The sequence below is a fragment of the Cupressus sempervirens genome, chromosome 9 (genome assembly GCF_028749045.1).
Source record: "Cupressus sempervirens isolate cs-2001-9-10 chromosome 9, ASM2874904v1, whole genome shotgun sequence".
In the NCBI taxonomy this organism is placed as follows: domain Eukaryota; kingdom Viridiplantae; phylum Streptophyta; class Pinopsida; order Cupressales; family Cupressaceae; genus Cupressus; species Cupressus sempervirens.
This window is the reverse complement of record NC_143126.1, coordinates 709,417,426-709,436,777: the sequence shown is the minus strand read 5'-3', so window position 1 is coordinate 709,436,777 and position 19,352 is coordinate 709,417,426. Positions and strand designations below refer to the sequence as shown.

The 19,352-nt window shown below is 35.4% G+C and overlaps 1 protein-coding gene across 3 annotated transcripts in view; it reads left to right on the top strand.

Moving 5' to 3' along the window:
* The window catches only part of LOC149540691 (structural maintenance of chromosomes protein 6B-like), a 142,480-nt gene that overhangs the window by 46,919 nt on the left and 76,209 nt on the right, over positions 1-19,352 (top strand). For all 3 annotated transcript variants that reach the window (XM_089801789.1, XM_089801791.1, XM_089801790.1), the window contains 3 exons: positions 838-1,007; positions 1,129-1,231; positions 1,709-1,821. In XM_089801789.1, the coding sequence (XP_089657915.1) occupies positions 838-1,007; positions 1,129-1,231; positions 1,709-1,821 (386 nt within the window). The remainder of the gene's footprint in view (positions 1-837; positions 1,008-1,128; positions 1,232-1,708; positions 1,822-19,352) is intronic.

The following is a 19,352-nucleotide window of genomic DNA, read 5'->3' as shown; positions in this document are numbered from 1 at the left end:
TCAGACCTGTGGACCAAAAAAAAGATTAAAAACACATTTTTATTTGTTTTTTCTTCTTTCTAACCCTAAAACGATCCCATATGAACCCTCCAAACACACATCATTTCACATTTGCTATGTCCATTGGTACTATATTTTGAATTTTCATTTTGTAATTCAGTAATTCAATGTGATGATTTTCTTTAGAATTGTCAACATAGATTGATGATCAATTATTTAAGTTTTTTAATGTTCATCTTTGACATTTGGCATTGATCAATGATCAAGCATCGTACTGTGAAATTATTTAGTTTTACAATTTTGTATGGTTCTCTTATTTCTTTGTATAGACACATGGGTGCACGCGCGCGCGCACACACACGTAACTCGAACTCGAATCAGTAACTGAACTTTTTCTATAATGCTTCCAATAGAATTTTTCTTGCATACAAGATCATCAATTATCTTTGACATTTGGCATTGATCAATGATCAAGCATTGTACTGTGAAATTATTTAGTTTTACCATTTTGTATGGTTCTCTTATTTGTTTGTATAGACATACACACACACACACGTAACCCAAACTCGAATCAGTAACTTAGCTTTTTCTATAATGCTTCCAATAGAATGTTTCTTGCATACAAGGTCATCAATTAACTTGGAGTTGTATACTCTGATAATCTTTTGCTACCAAATTGACAACTATCTGCAGATTGTGACATCTTGCTTTTGAGGAACAAGTTCTTTAGGAAAGAATTGTCTCATCTTTTATGTCATTTGATAATTGGATATGCTATTAATGCAGGAGTAAAAACATAATTGTCTTGTGAATTACAGTTGGTGTTCTTTAATGCAGACTCTGGTGAAGGAGCAAGATTGGGCATTAGCAATTGAGCATGCTATTGGGAAATTGTTAAATGCCTTTGTTGTTACAAATCATAAGGATTCGCTTTTGTTACGTTCCTGTGCTCGGGATGCAAATTATTCTAATCTTCAAATCATCATCTACGACTTTAGTACGCCTTTGTAAGGATATGCAATCTTTTGTTCTTGAATATGTACTTTTTATAATAGAGTAATAATCATTTTCACAAACTCTAGATTTTACATCTCCTTATTGTCAATTTTTGTTGTTGATGATATACAGATTGAATATTCCAGATAGAATGCTTCCTGATAAAAGTTTGCAGACTGTCATGTCTACAATTCAATCGGAAATACCTACAATAGTAAATGTCTTGGTAGATCAGGTGGGTTGTGCATAATGTCCGAACTGGATAAACTTAGATCTTGTGTCACAATTAATAATTCTGTGGAAGAGCCATTTGTGGATTTGGATGCATTCACTTTTTCTGTGTAGCTCCTGTTTGATAGCATCTTAGCATGTATTGATTTTTGGTCTTAAATGTTTTAAATAGAGACTTTTTTATCTATCAGTGATTTGATGCAGGTGTTTGTTTTAATCTGTTCATCTTCATCTTTTGTGCATTTCATATAATTGCCTATTACTGTTAAGCATATGTAAATAATATTCAGCTGTATAAAATGTGTGAGCTGTTATTTTTTCTTATTTTTGAAAGTTTTCATTTTTTGAAATAATAACTTGCTGACAATGCTGGAACGTTCTCTAAGACTATGCTTGGTTGTTTTGTCAATATGTTTTATTTTGTGTTATTTTTCTATAGAGAAGTGTTACAGATGTCTCAATTGCTTTTGTAATCCTATAGGGGAGCATGGAAAGACAAGTACTTGTAAGGGACTACGAAAAGGGCAAGGCAGTGGCATTTGAAAATAGGTTCCAAAATGTTAAGGAAGTATTCACAATGGACGGATTTAAAATGTAAGTACTTCTTAGAACTTTCTGAAGTTGCATTTGTTGGAGGGGATGCTTCTTTTATTTTTAGACATTTTGGTGCATTCAATGAATTACTTTTCATTAATCTATTTTTGAAGCTTAAAGCATATAATGATTAGTGCAAACATGACTGGCATTTCCAGCTTAAATTATATTTGATAGCTTTTGCCAGTTAATAATTTGTAGTTGGACTTCTGCTTACTAAATTATTGCAATTATTACATTCTGAATTGGAAGAGCCATTTTGTTGGAAGCTAGAATGCAGAAAGATTTTAGATCTTTCTATTGAATCTATTCCATACACAAAGTCAAGACTTATTTAAAATACGAGGGTCATTTGTTGGAGAGGGAAACATTCAAATATTTTAACAACATATGCAGGCGCAATTGCATGTTTACACACACACACAAACACATGCGTATGGAAATTGCATTTGTGCATACTGTTAGAAATGGAAAAAGAAATATGTAAATAAGCAATACCAGGAAAGAATCTAAGCGAGTTAATGCATGAAAAGATATTACCATAAGATAGGAGAGATAAAGTTTCAAGATCCAACACCATGAGACAAGATATTTGGAAAGGGGAAAGCAAAGAAAACCCCTTGTGACATTATGAATGAGGCATGAAAAGCCTAAGAAGAGAGAGAGAGAGAGAGCAAGAGAGTAATCGCTCATACAATAATTGAGAAGAGGAAGAAAACCTCATTAGAAATGAGAGAGGAGGGTCATCTCTTAAATAGAGATGAGAGAAAGGAGTTAGAATGTAACTCCCATGTCTATGAATGCCACTATTCATAAGTGTGTGAGGCCAAGTGTGAGATTCCTCTTAAGGAGGAATAATCTAAATTACAAATTACAATATATATTTGTCCTCACATATTCCACTGGATGACAAAATAAGATGTAGTGGAAAAAGGACAAAAAAAAGAAATATATTAGGATACCTTGGCTTATATCCTAATATATTATAACAATAAAGAAAGGAGGTCTAACCTTGGTTTATAAACACACCAAGGAAAGATTACAACTTCTAACACCCCCCTTTAATCTTTACTTGGAGAAATTACATCAAGGGTATTAAACCCATATTTTTACAATGAAATTCTAAATAGCAGCAACTTGAGCTTTGAGAATGTCTTCAATTATGCAAAAGGTCTCTGTGAGTGTAGGTAGATCTTCGTAGATCCAAGAGAGAAGTGAATAGGTCATAAAATGTACACCAAATAATATTGTCTTGTATGTGCCTGGATAGATTACCTGAAAACCATAGAGACAAGAAATGAGACAACTATCCACAAGAAGTATTTCATCTTATATTCAAATTAGAAATCCTTTTGAATAAGGATAATAAAACTCTCATAGAGAAACAATGAGGAAAATAAAACATGTTACCACAAAACAATGGAGATAACCTGATATCAAGATAAAGTATATGCTCAAATATTATCAATAAGTACAAAAAAAATTTGATCAATGATCTCATGAAAAGTATATTATACTAATGTACTGATGACCACAGACAAGGCCAACTAATGATACTTGCATCAACATTGCATCAATCACGTGGATATAGACAGTCCACTTAATGAATCATCTCACTGCAAGTTAATGGGCTGCAGCACCATAACTTACATGTCTCATGATCTAAGCAATAAAGTATGCAGAACATTATCACATTGTATATTTATCAAAGAAATATAAGAGAGACAATAACAAATAATTAGAACATGTGCCTCAAGCACCAAATAATTCAAGTTACAATTTTTCCAAGAATTATAGCTGAAGTGGACTAAAGGAAGGGTTTATGAGGAGTAACAACATATTGCCTTCAAATAAGAAATCCATCATGGACAAGCAACATCATTGCCATGAGGAAAAGGATCAACATGGGTCAAAACAACTTTCTCAAATAAAATCTCCAATATAGGAGTGCTCCAAGATATGGTAGCCTCGTCACCTATACACTCAAAAATGAGCAAAGTGTAGGAAGTCATACCATGACTAAATCAAAACTAGGAGCATACACCAAGGAGATAAAGAGATTGAAATGGGAAATCCCCATAAAATATCATCCTCGCATTGAGGAACAAAGTGGAACAGATGGAGGGAAACTCCATTGAAGTAAGTGCACACCAATTATAGGTTGGAGGGATACTCCACGGGCCAGATAAGGCAACTATGAGTCAGTTTAAAACTGTCGGGTCCACCATAGTTAACCTTGAAACAATTGGCTCCCGATGCAACTTACACAAGATCAAATAAAAATCATATAAACCAATGGTATAAAACCATAAACTACTACCATGAGCATAAAGAGATGCTATAAAAGCATAAAACTGCAACCATGTGCAGATAGATCAATAGAACATAGTAAAATCAAATCATTAAATAATGAAGGCAATAGTGTAAGATTATTCATAAACTTGAATAAATTGAGATAAATAAGAAGTATTTGGAAGAGCAATAAGCATAAATTATTAGATATCAGGTAGAAAACTCCATTAAGGGTAAGCATGAGTACTTAAGAGATTTTATGCAGTGGAATCTTGAGCAAATGTATTTTAGAGAAGAAAAAAAATTCTAAATTAATAAAATCACAATAGCTTGTATATTTATTTGGGCATATATGTGGGCCCCCATATATACTTGAATAAATATACTTAAAATATGAAATCCTACAATGAAACAAGGTCATATCTAGCTCACATGGAAGCCAAATTATTGATGGAAAAGAAATAGACTTGAGGTACTTACCTTGATGCTTGATCAAAAATTAAAATGAAAAATAATATAAATACCTATATTCACAAAAAAAAATAAATGATAAAATTTCTATCATTTTCTCTCCAAATTCAAATTTATTAAATTGCATTATAAGATTTTAAGAACGGTGACAAGAATCATAAGATAGGTGAATTTAAAAAAAAAAACTTTAATAGAAATTAAGATATATAAGATAAACCAAAAATTATGATTACTTGGTAACATTAATACAAATAATAATAAAGGAGCAGAACAATAATGAGATAATGTTACAAAAGAGAAGAATAAATATGATTAATATAAAATTTGTTACAACTAACCCTGCAAAAAAAAAGGTTAGTAAATAATAATAGAGTTCAGATCTGGTAGATAAGAATCTAGAAAAAAGAATAAATGAAGAAAGAGGTTAGAGACGTTCCAACAGACATTGCAACATCTAAATAAAAGAAAAAGAAAAAATGATACCAATTAAAACTGCTCTTGTTCATCATTACATGTGGCACCAACAACTCGACAGCCATTAATTTTAGCAAGATGCCCTACAATAAGCCCCACTGGACGAGCTGTTCAAGCTGTTTGGGCACATGACACGTGAGTACGTGGCAATGGATCAGAAGATGGGTGGGGGCTTTGGTTTTGATAATTTTGTGAACAGGGAGGACGCCCAGAGGGCTATCAACAAGCTCAATGGTTATGGCTTAGGGTTTTAGGGTTAGGGGCAGTACGTATTCTTCTCATTAGGGAAGCTGGATACACTATATGCAGGAGAGATGAAGAACTGCTTTAGCAGAGTGAACGTTGAGGTTTTGGCCGGCGGCTTGTGGTGTAAAAATGACTGCATAGTCAATTTGGTGTTCTGGCCAAGCTGGCGAGCACCATGATCAGCGTGATGGGCCGTCTCAGCAAAGTGGATGAGGCGCGCCAGGTGTTCGAGCGGGCGAGAGTGCAGGGCTATGGGACCACTGTTTATGCCTTCTCTGCGCTAATTAGTGCCTAACGCGTTAAAGAACCCCTTGAAATCTTGCACTGTGCAAGACAGACGACTGTCTTGGAGTTTTTATGGTATGAGATTGCTCAACAATGTCATATACACAGTGATCAATCATTTCATTTTGCTGCAATGGCATCTCGTTTCAAATTTAATGGAAATAATCTATGAAACATTGTGTATTGTGTGAGTAGAAGGATACATGATTCGTGGGGACTGAGATGGAAGACAACATCTGCCCATTACGTGTTGCAGAGGACAAGAGATCCCACATTTGAAAAACTAATGGGCAAGCAGAGCAAATTGCTCACAGTGGTCTTAGTGCAAACAATTGTATTAGGTAGCCGGGAAAAAGCTTTTCCCTTTCAGTATCTCTCCAGATTGCAGAACAAACTCCGCCTTAAGAGATGGGCCTAATGCGGGATTGAACCCTTCAGATTGCGAAGGGGGAAGAGATCTCGGAAGCGGAGGATCTCGGCGCGGCGGTCACCGAGGGAGGGAGCGGCGCTGCCGCTGTGTGAGAACCGCTCGACAGATTCCGATGAAGCCTGTAGCGAAACGAGCCAGCGTGAGTAGTCGGAGCGCAAACACACGTCTTAACGTCGGAAATATTTGTCAGCGAATCCACGGACGGTGAGCGCCTCATCGCCGCTGCAAAATCCTTCTGCTGACAGCCCTCAACTGGCGGCGAGCCGCCATGCTCATGGCGACAGCTATTATGATGCTTCAGCTCCTCAACCATCAGATCTGAAGCGCTCATTCTGTCAGTAACCGAGCAAATAAAAAAGCGCTTAGCCCAACGGTCAACTAACTCTCAGAAGGCAAACGAATCAAAAGGCCAAAATAAGCAACAAAGGAGAAATGAAACCCTTCTTACGGCTATTCAACCACCAAAAAAAACGAATGCTCACAAGAACAACATTTGCTTATGAAAACCTTGGGCAGAGAAAGCAAGAGCAAAAAAAAAAATTCAAAGCCGGAGAGCCTATTAGGCTGGTAGAGGAGTGTGATATTTGAATTTATATTTTGTTTTTATCAACAATATATCAAAGCCTGCACAAATTAGAGCAAATAGAAGTTAATCAGGTTTGGCGGTAAACCAGCCAAACCCAAAAAAAATTCAATTTCTTCCATCTTAAGAAGATTAAAGAAGAAATTAGTGAAATCTCTCTCAAGAGTCTCCTTCAAAAACGTACCTTCATGCAAATACTAAAAAACAAAGATTAAACTGCTCTGATACCATGTTAGAAATGGAAAAAGAAATATGTAAATAAGCAATACCAGGAAAGAATCTAAGTGAGTTAATGCATGAAAAGATATTACCATAAGATAGGAGAGAGAAAGCTTCAAGATCCAACACCATGAGACAAGATATTTGGAAAGGGGAAAGCAAAGAAAACCCCTTGTGACATTATGAATGAGGCATGAAAAGCCTAAGAAGAGAGATAGAGAGAGCAAGAGAGCAATCGCTCATACAATAATTGAGAAGAGGAAGAAAACCTCATTAGAAATGAGAGAGGAGGGTCATCTCTTAAATAGAGATGAGAGAAAGGAGTTAGAATGTAACTCCCATGTCTATGAATGCCACCATTCATAAGTGTGTGAGGCCAAGTGTGAGATTCCTCTTAAGGAGGAATAATCTAAATTACAAATTACAATATATATTTGTCCTCACATATTCCACTAGATGACAAAATAAGATGTAGTGGAAAAAGGACAAAAAAAAGAAATATATTAGGATACCTTGGCTTATATCCTAATATATTATAACAATAAAGAAAGGAGGTCTAACCTTGGTTTATAAACACACCAAGGAAAGATTACAACTTCTAACACATACACACAACATGCCTCAGTTCTCAATTCGAGTTTCAAGTAAGAAGCTATTGTTATTGGTTGTGTCATTGCCTTAGATTCTCAGGTCAAGTTTCAAGTGAGCCCCAGCTACTCTTGCAGCTGCACAAACAGCAGCAATTCAAATTGAAGATGATCTTATTCTTGTTGGGTAGATAAGAATTGAAGCAAGTGGGTTTGAAGAAAGTTGTTTTTCTTGTAATTCATTTTCTACCATCACAAGGATGGATCGTGTAGTGCAGAGGTTGGCAAACAAGTTACGAAGATGTACAATGGACACCTCTTCCAACTGTTGCTCATAGTGTTGTTGGTGGGAATCAACAAAAGTTAGATTCATCGTCAAAGAAGCTTGCTATTGAGGCACCATCGGCAAAGACAATAGCAAAAACATCTTGTATTCGAAGATAGTGATCTTGCTATTCTCTTTCAGGAAAAGGAAGTAGACATAGTTGACGACTCTCATAACTGGGTCATATAGTCTCAGAGGGCCGATGATTAAAAGTTGAGGAAGGAAAACTTTTCTTGCAATATTCAAGATAATCATGTCATAAAAGAGGACATGCAAGCAAGTCCTAATCAAGCTGAAAATAATCTATTTGTATCTCAAGGTCATGAACTTCGGCACACTTTGCATGAATGCCCTAACCCACAACTTGAAAAGAAATTTCTCATAAACAATAAAGCATTTCCCAAGTCAGAAGTTAATAAAGAATTTCCCAAGTCAGAAATTTTTGAGCAGCATGCTGAGGTAGGTAGTGTAGTCATGTCATTACTGAAATCATATGAGCAAGGTTTTCTTGATCATCTTGAGGTGCTGGATATTGATGATCCAATCAAGCAAGTTGCGGTTGGAAAGAAGAGTCCAGAATTTGTTTGATCATGGGGATGTCCAATAAGACATCTGGCTTGGTTGGAAGCCAACAAAAAGCTAGACATTCAATATGTACTTGAACATGAAGATACAATTAGAGAAGAAGCTAAAGAAACATGTTTGGTTTCAACAAAAGAGCACTTTGAATTCATGGACATATCTTGGAGCAACAGTACATATGATTCATCTCAAAAAGATGAATTTGTTCATCATCTAGCATTGACATCATTGCTCTAGTTGTTTGTGTTCCATCTATATAAAATTACATGTGAACATGCAATATATTGCAATTTGCTAAAAAAAGGTAGCTATTTTGTAGAGCCAATAAATGGTTTCATCTAAAAAGTTGTATTATGGGCTGGTTTTAATTAGGTAGGTTTCTTCTTAATTTTTAATAAGTGCGTTTGCACATGTTTTATTTTAACTAGGTTTGCTTTGTGTTATTCACATCATCCTTTCTGAGTCTTTTTGTTTTAGGTCGCATGTCTCTATAGCCCAATGGAGTAGATGAGGCACTTAGAACTCTGGATTCTATACTCCTCATTGTTTCTAAGAACTAATGAGGTATGTTCTGTTGTTAGAGTCAATCCTTGTCCTCAATTTTGAGGCAACCCTAGGCAATTTCTCATGGATTCGTAGGTGTACCCTCTTTGTTTTAACGTATTGGTAAAGCGTCATTGAGGCTATTTTATTTCTGAATTGTATTCTATGTAACTTTATTTGTATGTTTCTTTTGAAGGTTTTTGTCAAGTTTAATCCTCAAATGTTTGTGAGGAAGAGTTTTTTTTCTCTGACTGCAAACACTTAATTTTTGTTAAACTTTCACGCCTCTTATTTGTTTTTCTTCTTGTTATAAATAGTTTTGAGTCTTGTTTTTGCCTTATGATAATAGCCCTTGCAATCTTGCTCATTTTGAGCTAACTTAGGCCTCAAACGAAGTTGTCTAGCTCAAGTTATGAAGGAAAAATTGAGGGTTTTCAAGGCAACAACACGTTGTGATTAAAAAACCTCGAAAAGTGGGCTTTTTATTGACAATTGCATTAAATATTATCCATTTAAAATTTTTAACTCATTTTGAGTTGATTTGACCATAGTTTTTAATGTCTTATGAAAATTAGTTTGTCTATGTTCATGTTACTTTATTGAAAACTATATTAATTAAATTTAATTACATGAGATATTTAAAATCTGCATTTATTTTTTGATCACTGATAGTATATATCAACATGCAAAATGCCTATTAAAAGTTGACTACTAATAAAATATAAGTCATAAATACAATAACATGTTTTTATATCACATGTTATTACACTTAAAAGTCCATTTATGTGTTTTTTTTGACTTATGTTTAAAATACATAAACGTGGGGAATTTGAACCCAAAGGCATATGTATTTCAAATTACACGTGTTTTTTGCATCTCAAAAACCCATATTTACTTTTTCAATAGAGGCATGTGGACATGTTAAAGCATGTGGTGGGGTTTTTGAAGTGAAAAGACACGTCTTTACTTTCATTTGCACTAAAAGCTCATAAAGTGGGGATTTGGAGAGCAAAAATACATGTTTTGAGCACCAAAATGTGCCTCTTTATTCATTTTATAAGGCATTTTTGTTTACACAAGCATTTGTGGTGATTTTTAGAGCAAAATTATATGTTTTTAACTTGCAAAAACCTACTTTTAATTGAACCTAATTGAGAAAAATGAGATTTTGCAGCAAAGAATCACTCATATCTTGGTCAATACTTGATGGATTTTGCTCTCCATAGGTTTGTTTTTGCATGAAATCACCCAAGGATCATTATTAACTATTCAGAATTGCAGATTCAAGAGGCTTTTGCTCATATTATGATCCATTTAGGGTAGGTTTTTGCTCGAAAACGATTTGTGTTTGAACATTTTTCTTCATCAAATGTTCAATTCTTTGACTCAAGGTAAGATTTAAAGCATTGTTTATCATTTCCAACTTGCATATAATCCTTTTCAAGTTGCATATATCACTTTTGATGCCATTTTTAATATGTATTGCATATTGCTTGGTCAAAACGGTTGCTAAAATGATGCATTTTTTTGTCTTGAACTTCCTACACTTGGCAAGCTATGAATTTTGATTCAAAAGATTGAGTCAAGATTCAAAGTCTATTTAACTCTCGATCATGCAATTATTCTAAATTGAAAAATAAATCTCTTTGGATTCATTTTCAGATTTTTGCACGAGATTAAAAGACTTCTTGCCTTGCTTTTTGAGAAAAAAGGTAAATTTCTTGTGAATTTCATAGGGCAAAGTTGTATATATGCACTTTTTCTTTTCTGTTTGTGTTGGATGGATATTTTGCAACCAAAAGTTTATTAAAATTCATTCACAAAAATAGGTAGACCAGCCACAACACATGAGATAATCTCTCCTACCTTAAAGGGAAGGCTCCCCCTTCTCATTGTTCCTTGGATCAACTCAAGGTAAGCAAGAAGTTACAGGTTATTTGAAGGGTATTACGAATATTCTTTCCTCTTGTTTTAGGAAATAATCCACTTACTCATGGAGTGGGTAATGGGCTGTGATGTCCCCACTCTGATATATAATTTAAATAATAAATAAGTATTATATATAAAGTAATATTAATAATAATATTAAAATGATAATATTTTATAAAGTAATATTATACTATATATCATATTATAGTAATACTAATCTGATATAATACATAATACTATTATGATTAAAATATATTTTAATATGAAAATGCTAAATATATAATAATATAATAATATATACTTGATATATTAATAATATAATTATTAATATACCTTATGACATTAATATAACTAAACTTATTAATTAATATAATTATATCATTATTAATATAATTATATTATTATTAATATAATATAACAAACCTTATTAATTAATATAACAATATTATTAATATAATAATCATTATTGGAAGGACGTGACTCTTTGGAAAACACATATAAATATCAACTATCAAAGAGTGAAAAAGGATCATCAGATAGGAGGATTGTGAAGTTGATACAGAGGAAAAAGGGAAAATATATGCGTAGTTGGAATTAAAACCCTAATGTCCTAATTGGGGACATTACATGGGCAAGAAGAACTTCTAAACTACACCAATGATACTGATACCAACATCAACTCACGGGTTGATTGAGAGTGTACTGACTTAAATCTATGTGTATTTTTATCTATTCTATAACAAAACTCTCTACCATTGCGACACATGACTTCTATTAGTAAAGAATTTATAACTATTTGCGTGAATTGGAGATAGTAATATAAGCTATAGTCATAACGTATAGTTCAAAATCTCATTCTTTGCCACCAATCAGCAAGGCAAAAAAAGGTTTTCGGCGAATATCGAAGATAAATCACTAACTTCTTTTGAATTTCAAAAATGAAAAATTAATTAGAATTGCAATTTCATTTTGCAAAATTCAATAAAGTGATGCATCTAATGAATCAATAAATAAGTAAACAAACCAAATAAGCTCATCTAGATATATATAGATGCAACATATAACAAAATGACATCCTCACGTGGAATGTCGATGGCTGGCAGCCATAGTCAGAGATTGTAAACTCTGAAGCAAACTAAAAATAGCAAATTGTTTTTCTAAAAAGATAATCAAATACAAATGTCAAGTACAATAAGAAACTAGTCTACAATTTCCTCTTCCCCTTCCTAGTAGCTCTAGTAAAAACCCGTCAACTTCAAATCCACTTGCAATCAATCTACAAGGCTGCCGAAGACTTTCTCTCCACCAAAACCCTTCTCTCCTCCAAAAACTCAAAATTGCAAAATAAACAATGACTAGGCAAGTCTGTGGGCGTCTAAGTTTTATTGGCGGCGCTCGTGAGAAGTATTTGAGTTATCGTGAGAAGTTTGTGATTTATCGCAGAGAAGTAGCCAACTTCTCACCAAGAATTAAAGGTCTTCTCGACATCAATTTCTCGAGAGAAAATCTAAAGTTTTCTTGTTTTGCAAAAGTTATTGCAAGAAGTAGAGATATTTGCCACTTCTTGGAGGGATTTTAATCTATGATCTATATATTACCACAATTGCTTCCAATCACAACTTCAACTTCTATTGCTTCTTAGATTCATTATGCTCAATATAAACACACAATTATACCATAATGAAAAATAATAGAAACTAATTGTAATTGCAACTTCCAATTCGTTCTAGTCACAACTTAGAATCCAAATACTTCTTTGTATTCACTTTTTGTTTAAAATTGTATTACACAATTAGAGTTATGCTTGCACAAGTTTGGCAGAGCTCTCTTGCATATATAAAAGATGATTTTACAATGAGGGGCTTCTCCTTATATAGGAAAAATAGTGAGAGAAAGAAGGAGAAAAAGGAGGGAGAAACTCAACCACCTCAACTTAGTCAAACTAGGAAAGACAATTTATTGGATTACATGTACTGAAGGTTTGTGTAATCAGATTACATGCAATTGGACTACACGTAATCTATCTTCTTCAACTATAACAATATGAAGAAAATGTCAGAATTGCTGAATCAATCCTTTAGATAATCAACAAAGGCTTATTACTTGGTGATGCGATCATGGATGATCGTCAGATTGGGAGTTCTTGTATTCCGTGCCACTGTATTCACTTTGATGAATGAACATAACAGCTTGCATTTTGGTCAAAACTGACCAAAATCAGGTTTAGGATGATGGATCACGTCTAGGCAAAATGGGGCTTTTGTTTTGAATGATCAAAATTGGAAGTTGGAAGCAAATGGATGCATGCACAATGTGAGTTTTGGTATTTGAAAGTGGGGTTTTACCAAATCGGGTTTATGAGAAACAATTACATGTGGTAAAAATTCATAATTTTTACTTAATGTAAATATGTAATCAGATTTGTCCAATGTGATTACATATGTAGCAATATGGGTGTTTATCACATAGATCAAATGATTAATGCATACAGATAATGAACAAGAACAGAAACAACAATACTCGTTTTATTATTCGCATATGCCAAGAGATTACATAATGCTTCTGATTAGATGATCTAAATTTTGTTTATTCGCATATCGCTTTTTTTTTGCCATTTTTTTTTTCACTTTCAAAAATACAACCACCTCAATTTTCCCTCCAAACTTCACCATTCGATGACGAGGGAGTTGTTCGGACTTCGTCCTTCTGTGACGATGAGGGAGTCTTCCTGGCATGGTACATCTTTAGCTCCGAACCATTGATTGCCTGGGGTACTTCTTGTCCGTCTAAAGTCCACAATTTTATTGCTCCATTGTCACCTACCTCCCGGATCTGGTATGGCCCGACCCACTTGACCTTAAACTTTCGTAGTTTATTTCATCCATCATACTTCAACACCAACTGTCCCAACTGAAACCTGTTCAGTTCCAGGTGCTTATCACGCCACGCTTTGCATCTATTCCGTGTCACCTCTGTGGCCCATTGTGCCTGCGGTCATCGCTCATCTAGATTATTTTCTTGTTGTCGGCACCCTTCCACTAATTTTATGGTGCAGTGTATTCTTTTCTTTTTGTGCAGTCCATTCACCATGTACCGGATGGTGGGATCTTTCCTTTTTCTGAGTTCGTACTGTATGTTCTTCCCATCAGCTTCAGTTATAACTGCCTTTCTTTCTTCTGCTTCTCTGTATTCTTTTGGACATTCATTTTCCTCTTTTTTCTCACCTTCGTCGACCCTTAACATATTACAACTCGGAAAGAGTTCGTAGGCTTCTATCTACTAGTGGAAAAGGCCATTCACTAAGTTTAGGTCGTCATCATTCGATCCTCCTTCCAGTCTCAATACTCCTTCGTCTATTTCCATTTTCTTCTTTCTTTCATTGTCACTTTCGCCTTCACCTTCTGAGTTTGATGACGCTGCCTCCTCACCTACCATTTGTGTGTGTAAATCAATGACGAATTTTTGCCCTTTGCTTTCAAGTGATAGAGTGTTTTTCTTCCAGTCGTGTTTAACTTTGGCTTGTATGAGCCATCCCCAACCTAGAATGGCATCGTATCCTTTCCTCTTCAGTGGGATCACGACGATATCAAGCAGGAATGGTTGTGTTCCAATCGTCACCGGTTGTGCCATCAGGACGTCGAGAGGTTTAATGTCGTGTTGGTCTGCTGTCAGCAACTAGAATGTAGGTGGCCACAACGTTGGCTATCCCAACCTCTTCCAGGTATCCTCAGGTAAGACATTCACATCGGACCCTCCGTCGACAATTGTGTCCATCAGCACATTTCCCAGAATCCCCATCTCGACGACTGTCAGATGCTGTCCAAATGTGAGTGCTAGCAGCATTGGGTCTTCTCCACTTGCGGCAATTTCCTTCCCTCTTACTGGTTCTCCTAGTAACTTAGCAGTTGTCACGATATTTGTCAGTGCCGATCGGAGTTGAGGCATTGTGAGCAACAGATTGCTTATTTTGACGGGTACCTCAGTTTGTAATATTTGGCGTACGATGTTTTGTTCCGCATAGTTCCTTGTTGAGTTATTGCTGGTGTCCTTCGACTAAGATGTTTCTGCCTGTGATGCTTTTCCAATTTCCGCATGTGCTGCTTTTCCAATTTTCGCTCGTGCTTCCTCCAACTTCCTCTTCTTTTTTTCCATCGGGTCGGGGTACAGTTTTGCTCGCTTCCGTGTGATTGCCAAAACCTCCTCTTTGTCTGTCCTGATGGTGATCAAGTTCACTCCGGACTTCAAGCACTTGGGATCTTCATGATCGCCGGGCCTGCACCATCTGCATAATAATTTTGGTGTGTTTGTTGTTGTACAGTCTTGGGCAAAGTGGCCTCACAAATTACATGCTCGACATTGAACCATCAGTCGACCGTTTGCATTGTACTGAATTCGACTTCGGCTGCCATTGTTATTGTTATTGTTTGCATTGTTGTTGTTTTGCCCTCTGCTATTATTTCTGTACCCACCCGAAGTGGCACCATCAATGTTTGTGTTTCTGTTCCTTCCTAACGTGAAAACTGTCTGTGTCAGGAGCACTTGTTGAGGTCCTCTGATTTTCATATTGAAAGGGCATTCTTTTATGGAATGTCCCATGATCTGGCAGATCTCGTAGAACTGGTTCTTTGGATAGCATCCCTTTGTGTGACCTTACACGTTACATTTCGTGCACCATAATTCACTTCCCTTTGTTTCTTTCTGCATGTTCTTAAATTCCTTCATCATGCAAATCATGTCCTTCTGGAGAGCTCAGACCTTCTTGCTGCCCTTTTCATCATCGTTGCTCTCTCCTTCTGAAGACGCGTTGTCATCGGACTGGGATGAACTACTCTTCTTTTTTTTTTTTGTCTACTGCTCGCTTTCTAAATTCATCGCTTGATTGTATGCTTCCGTGTACGACAATGGTGGCACAATTTTCATCTTCTTCCGCAACTTCGGGTGTAGGCCTTCAATGAACCATCTTTTCTGCAACCCATCAGCTGGCTTATTCTCCATTTTATTTATCAAGTCTTTTAATTTCGTGGCATAGACTCGAATTGTTTCATTTTTCCCTTGTTTTGTGTTGTATATCTTGGCTACGATCTCATTGTCGTTGTGGAGCAATTCAAATTCGGCAGTAAACTTCTTAAGGTTGTCCCAAGTGGTTAATTTTTGGGGATTTGCATCGGTGAACCAATCAATTGCAACACCTCGTAGGGTGGCTAGAAACTGTCAGACTCATTCGTTTGTATCTGTTATACAATTCGCCCTCCAAATCGTTTTGCATGTTTTACAGTGTCGGATCGGATTGGTTGCTCCATCACCATCAAACTTTGGCAGCTTTTCCTTTGGTCCTGCCATCACTACTGGATTTTGTGCACGGGCGTTGTTTGGTCCTCCCACATTCGCGCTCTGCACTCCCACACGAACGATTTGCACTCCCACACTGGTGGTTTGCACTCCCATATCAGCGCTGTCTCCAACAGTTGTCTTATTTCCAACAGCTGTGTTCTCTGGTGAAGAAGGGTCTTCCCATTCTGGAAGTATATCGCGGACAAAGAGTTCACACTCGTGCTCCCTTAGCACTTCGAGCCGTTCGAGTTAATTCCCTTTCGTCTGGATTCTTTTTCCGCGGTGAATACATGTTAAAAAATTCCTCCCTTGCTTCTTCCACCAATTCCACCCGCTGTCAAGTCTCCTGCAACAATTCCTTAGTGCTTTGGTGTCCGTTGGCCATCTTCTGAAATCTCCGTCTGCGTTTGGCCTGTTGTGCCAAAATTAAATTTCCTTGAGCTGTGCGTATTTCGTCTTTATCTTTTCGCTTATTCTTATTTTTGTTTAACTGATTCGGCATTAGTCATTCCAGCCTTTGTTCTAGGTCCATCAGGCAACGGCGCCAAATGTTTACCGCATAGATCAAATGATTAATGCATACAGAATGAACAAGAACAGCAACAACAGTACTTCTTTTATTGTTCGCATATGCCAAGAGATTACATAATGCTTCTGATTAGATGATTTACAATGATCTCAGATTGGGTAAAAATACTTTCCGCCAAACTTTCTTGAAGGGGTCCGTCGGCTACATAACATTACTAATCTATTTGTCGGCTACAAATCTTTACCGACGACATGAACCTGTCGGCTACAAAATCTTTACTGACGACAACACCCTGTTGGCTACACAATATTTATAGACGACAATGGTGTTGTATTGTGTTCAAAAAATGAAATGACATGGAAGATGAAAGCATTGAAATGCACTTGCATTCCTAGGTGAAAATTTCCAACTTTTCTCTTAAAAAGAAAAACCAAAACGAGCAATAAAATATAAACAAAAATTAAAAATAAAAAGGAAAGACATAGCTCTTGCTTTGACTCAAATTTTGACAGCTCTAAATTTTTTTTTGTATGCAATTTTGTTTTTGAGATGAAAGAGCTTTGCATTTGCATCAATGATAAAGATTTCAAGCTTATTTAATTACTCAATGTAAAAAACTAGGGCTGTATTTAAACAAATGGAAAACAAAGAGCCAAAGAATGCAGCAATTTAACAAAACAAGCAAGAAATGCAAGCAAAATCAAATTCTCATACTTACTTGGAGAGAAATGAGCAAAATCTGGAAGAAAGAGAAGGTAGTATGAACTTGACCTCTTCAAAACAGCTTCCCCGAGCGTGTTTGCATATGGTAACCAAAGATCTTTTAAAAAATCAAAGTTTAGCTTCAAATCATAGTTGCAAGATGCAAATGCATTTGCAAGGGGTTGCTAATGTGAGTGCAAATGTCTTCCTAAGTACAAATCATACCTATGAAAAGGATCTTCATGTTTGAAAATGCATGAATAAGGCAAATCATGGTCCTTTAGGCAAATGCATGCAATGTGTTCAAAATGCTTTTTCCCTTCTTTATACAAAATCGGGTTCTTGGAGCCCTAATACATTGGGAATTTTTACCTTTGAGAGGCAAATTGTGGTGTCAAACACCAAAAACATGTAACGCCTCTTTGCAAAATGACAAATTGTGGTCTTAGACACCAACCACATGAAGCCAAATGCATAGGAAATGCATGCTTTTGAGTTTTGCAATGCAAATTGTACTCTAGAAGGGCTAATACATGTGACGTTTTTGGCTAAAATCTATGCCTTAATGTAAATCGGGGGCTTGGGATGCAATTGCAAGCTTTTAAATGGAACAAGTCAAAATGTTTTTACTTAAAGAGCAAAACCACACTCTCTAGATGCAATGACATGTCACGTTTTTGGGTGCAAGAGGCAAATCATACTCACTTAGTGCATTTGCATGTTTTAAATATGCAAGTAAATGACATGTGTTTGGGTGTTTTTGGCCTTCAGGTCGAAAATTGTGGTCTTGGAGGGCATTTGCATGTGCACAAAGCCAAAATTGCACTCTCCAAACACAATAGCAAGTTTTAAAAAGTCAACAAACATGCATTTAGTGTAAAATCAGGGTCTTCAGAGGTGATTACATGTCATGTATTTGCAATTAGGCCAAAATTGCATCTCTAGATGCAAACACAAGTTTTAACTATGTAATGTATTTGCATATCTAAGCCAAAATTGGGTTGTCTAAATGCAATTACATGAATTCTTTTTCAAAAAAGACAATTAATGGAGTTGCATCACTTTAAGTTTTCCACTTAGCACATGTCTAATTGAGTTGTTGAACAAATATCACTTCAAGGGTAAAATACACTATTCGCTATATAGTTTACATATGATGTGTAACTATATTAGAAAAGTAACATTTCACTTAAATGTTTTAAAATAAAACATTAAAGTAAATCTTAACACTAAATTAGACTCTATAATGCATAAAGTCATTTTAAGTGAAAAATCAAAAAGCAACTCAATATCAAATTATAACATAAGTGTACTATGGTCACTTAAATCACTTAAGTGATAAATCAAAAGTGATGAACTAACTCAAAAACATAACATAAAGTCATTTTAAGTTATATGTTTCAAAAGTACAACTTGATTTAGAATATTACTTCAATATTTAAAATATGCAATTGGAGTTGGAGAACCCACTTTTAAGACACTAAAACCTTGACATATTTTGACTGATAACTCTGATTAAGTTGCAAGAGGTATCGAATTGAAGGGAAAACCGAAAGCAAGAGATTGAAGGTAACAAAAAGACTAAAACAATCTAAACAAACACTCAAAAAAGCAGAAGGGACACGCTAAAAAACGGTAAAGACTTGACGAGAGTTTTCAGTAAAGCATTCTATTATATAAATTTGTAACACTTGTTTGATGAATTTTTGCCAATCAAATAACATGTTATCTTCGAGAAATGCGGAACTCAAATGAAAAAGTTTTGCACTATTACCTCCATTTTGTGATGACAGAGTGAAGGACAACAGTTTGCAAATCTCTTCATTTCATTTTCAGATTTGCATTTGTTTTGTATGTAATATGTGCTCCTATCCTTCGTCTAAACTCTTTAAGTTGCATATGTTAGTGCTTCATCTTGCTTGCATATATAGTCGGGATTAAAAACCCCATTCTTAAAAGAAACTACCAAGGAAAGAAAGTCCACTTTGTGATGCAGTGCAAAA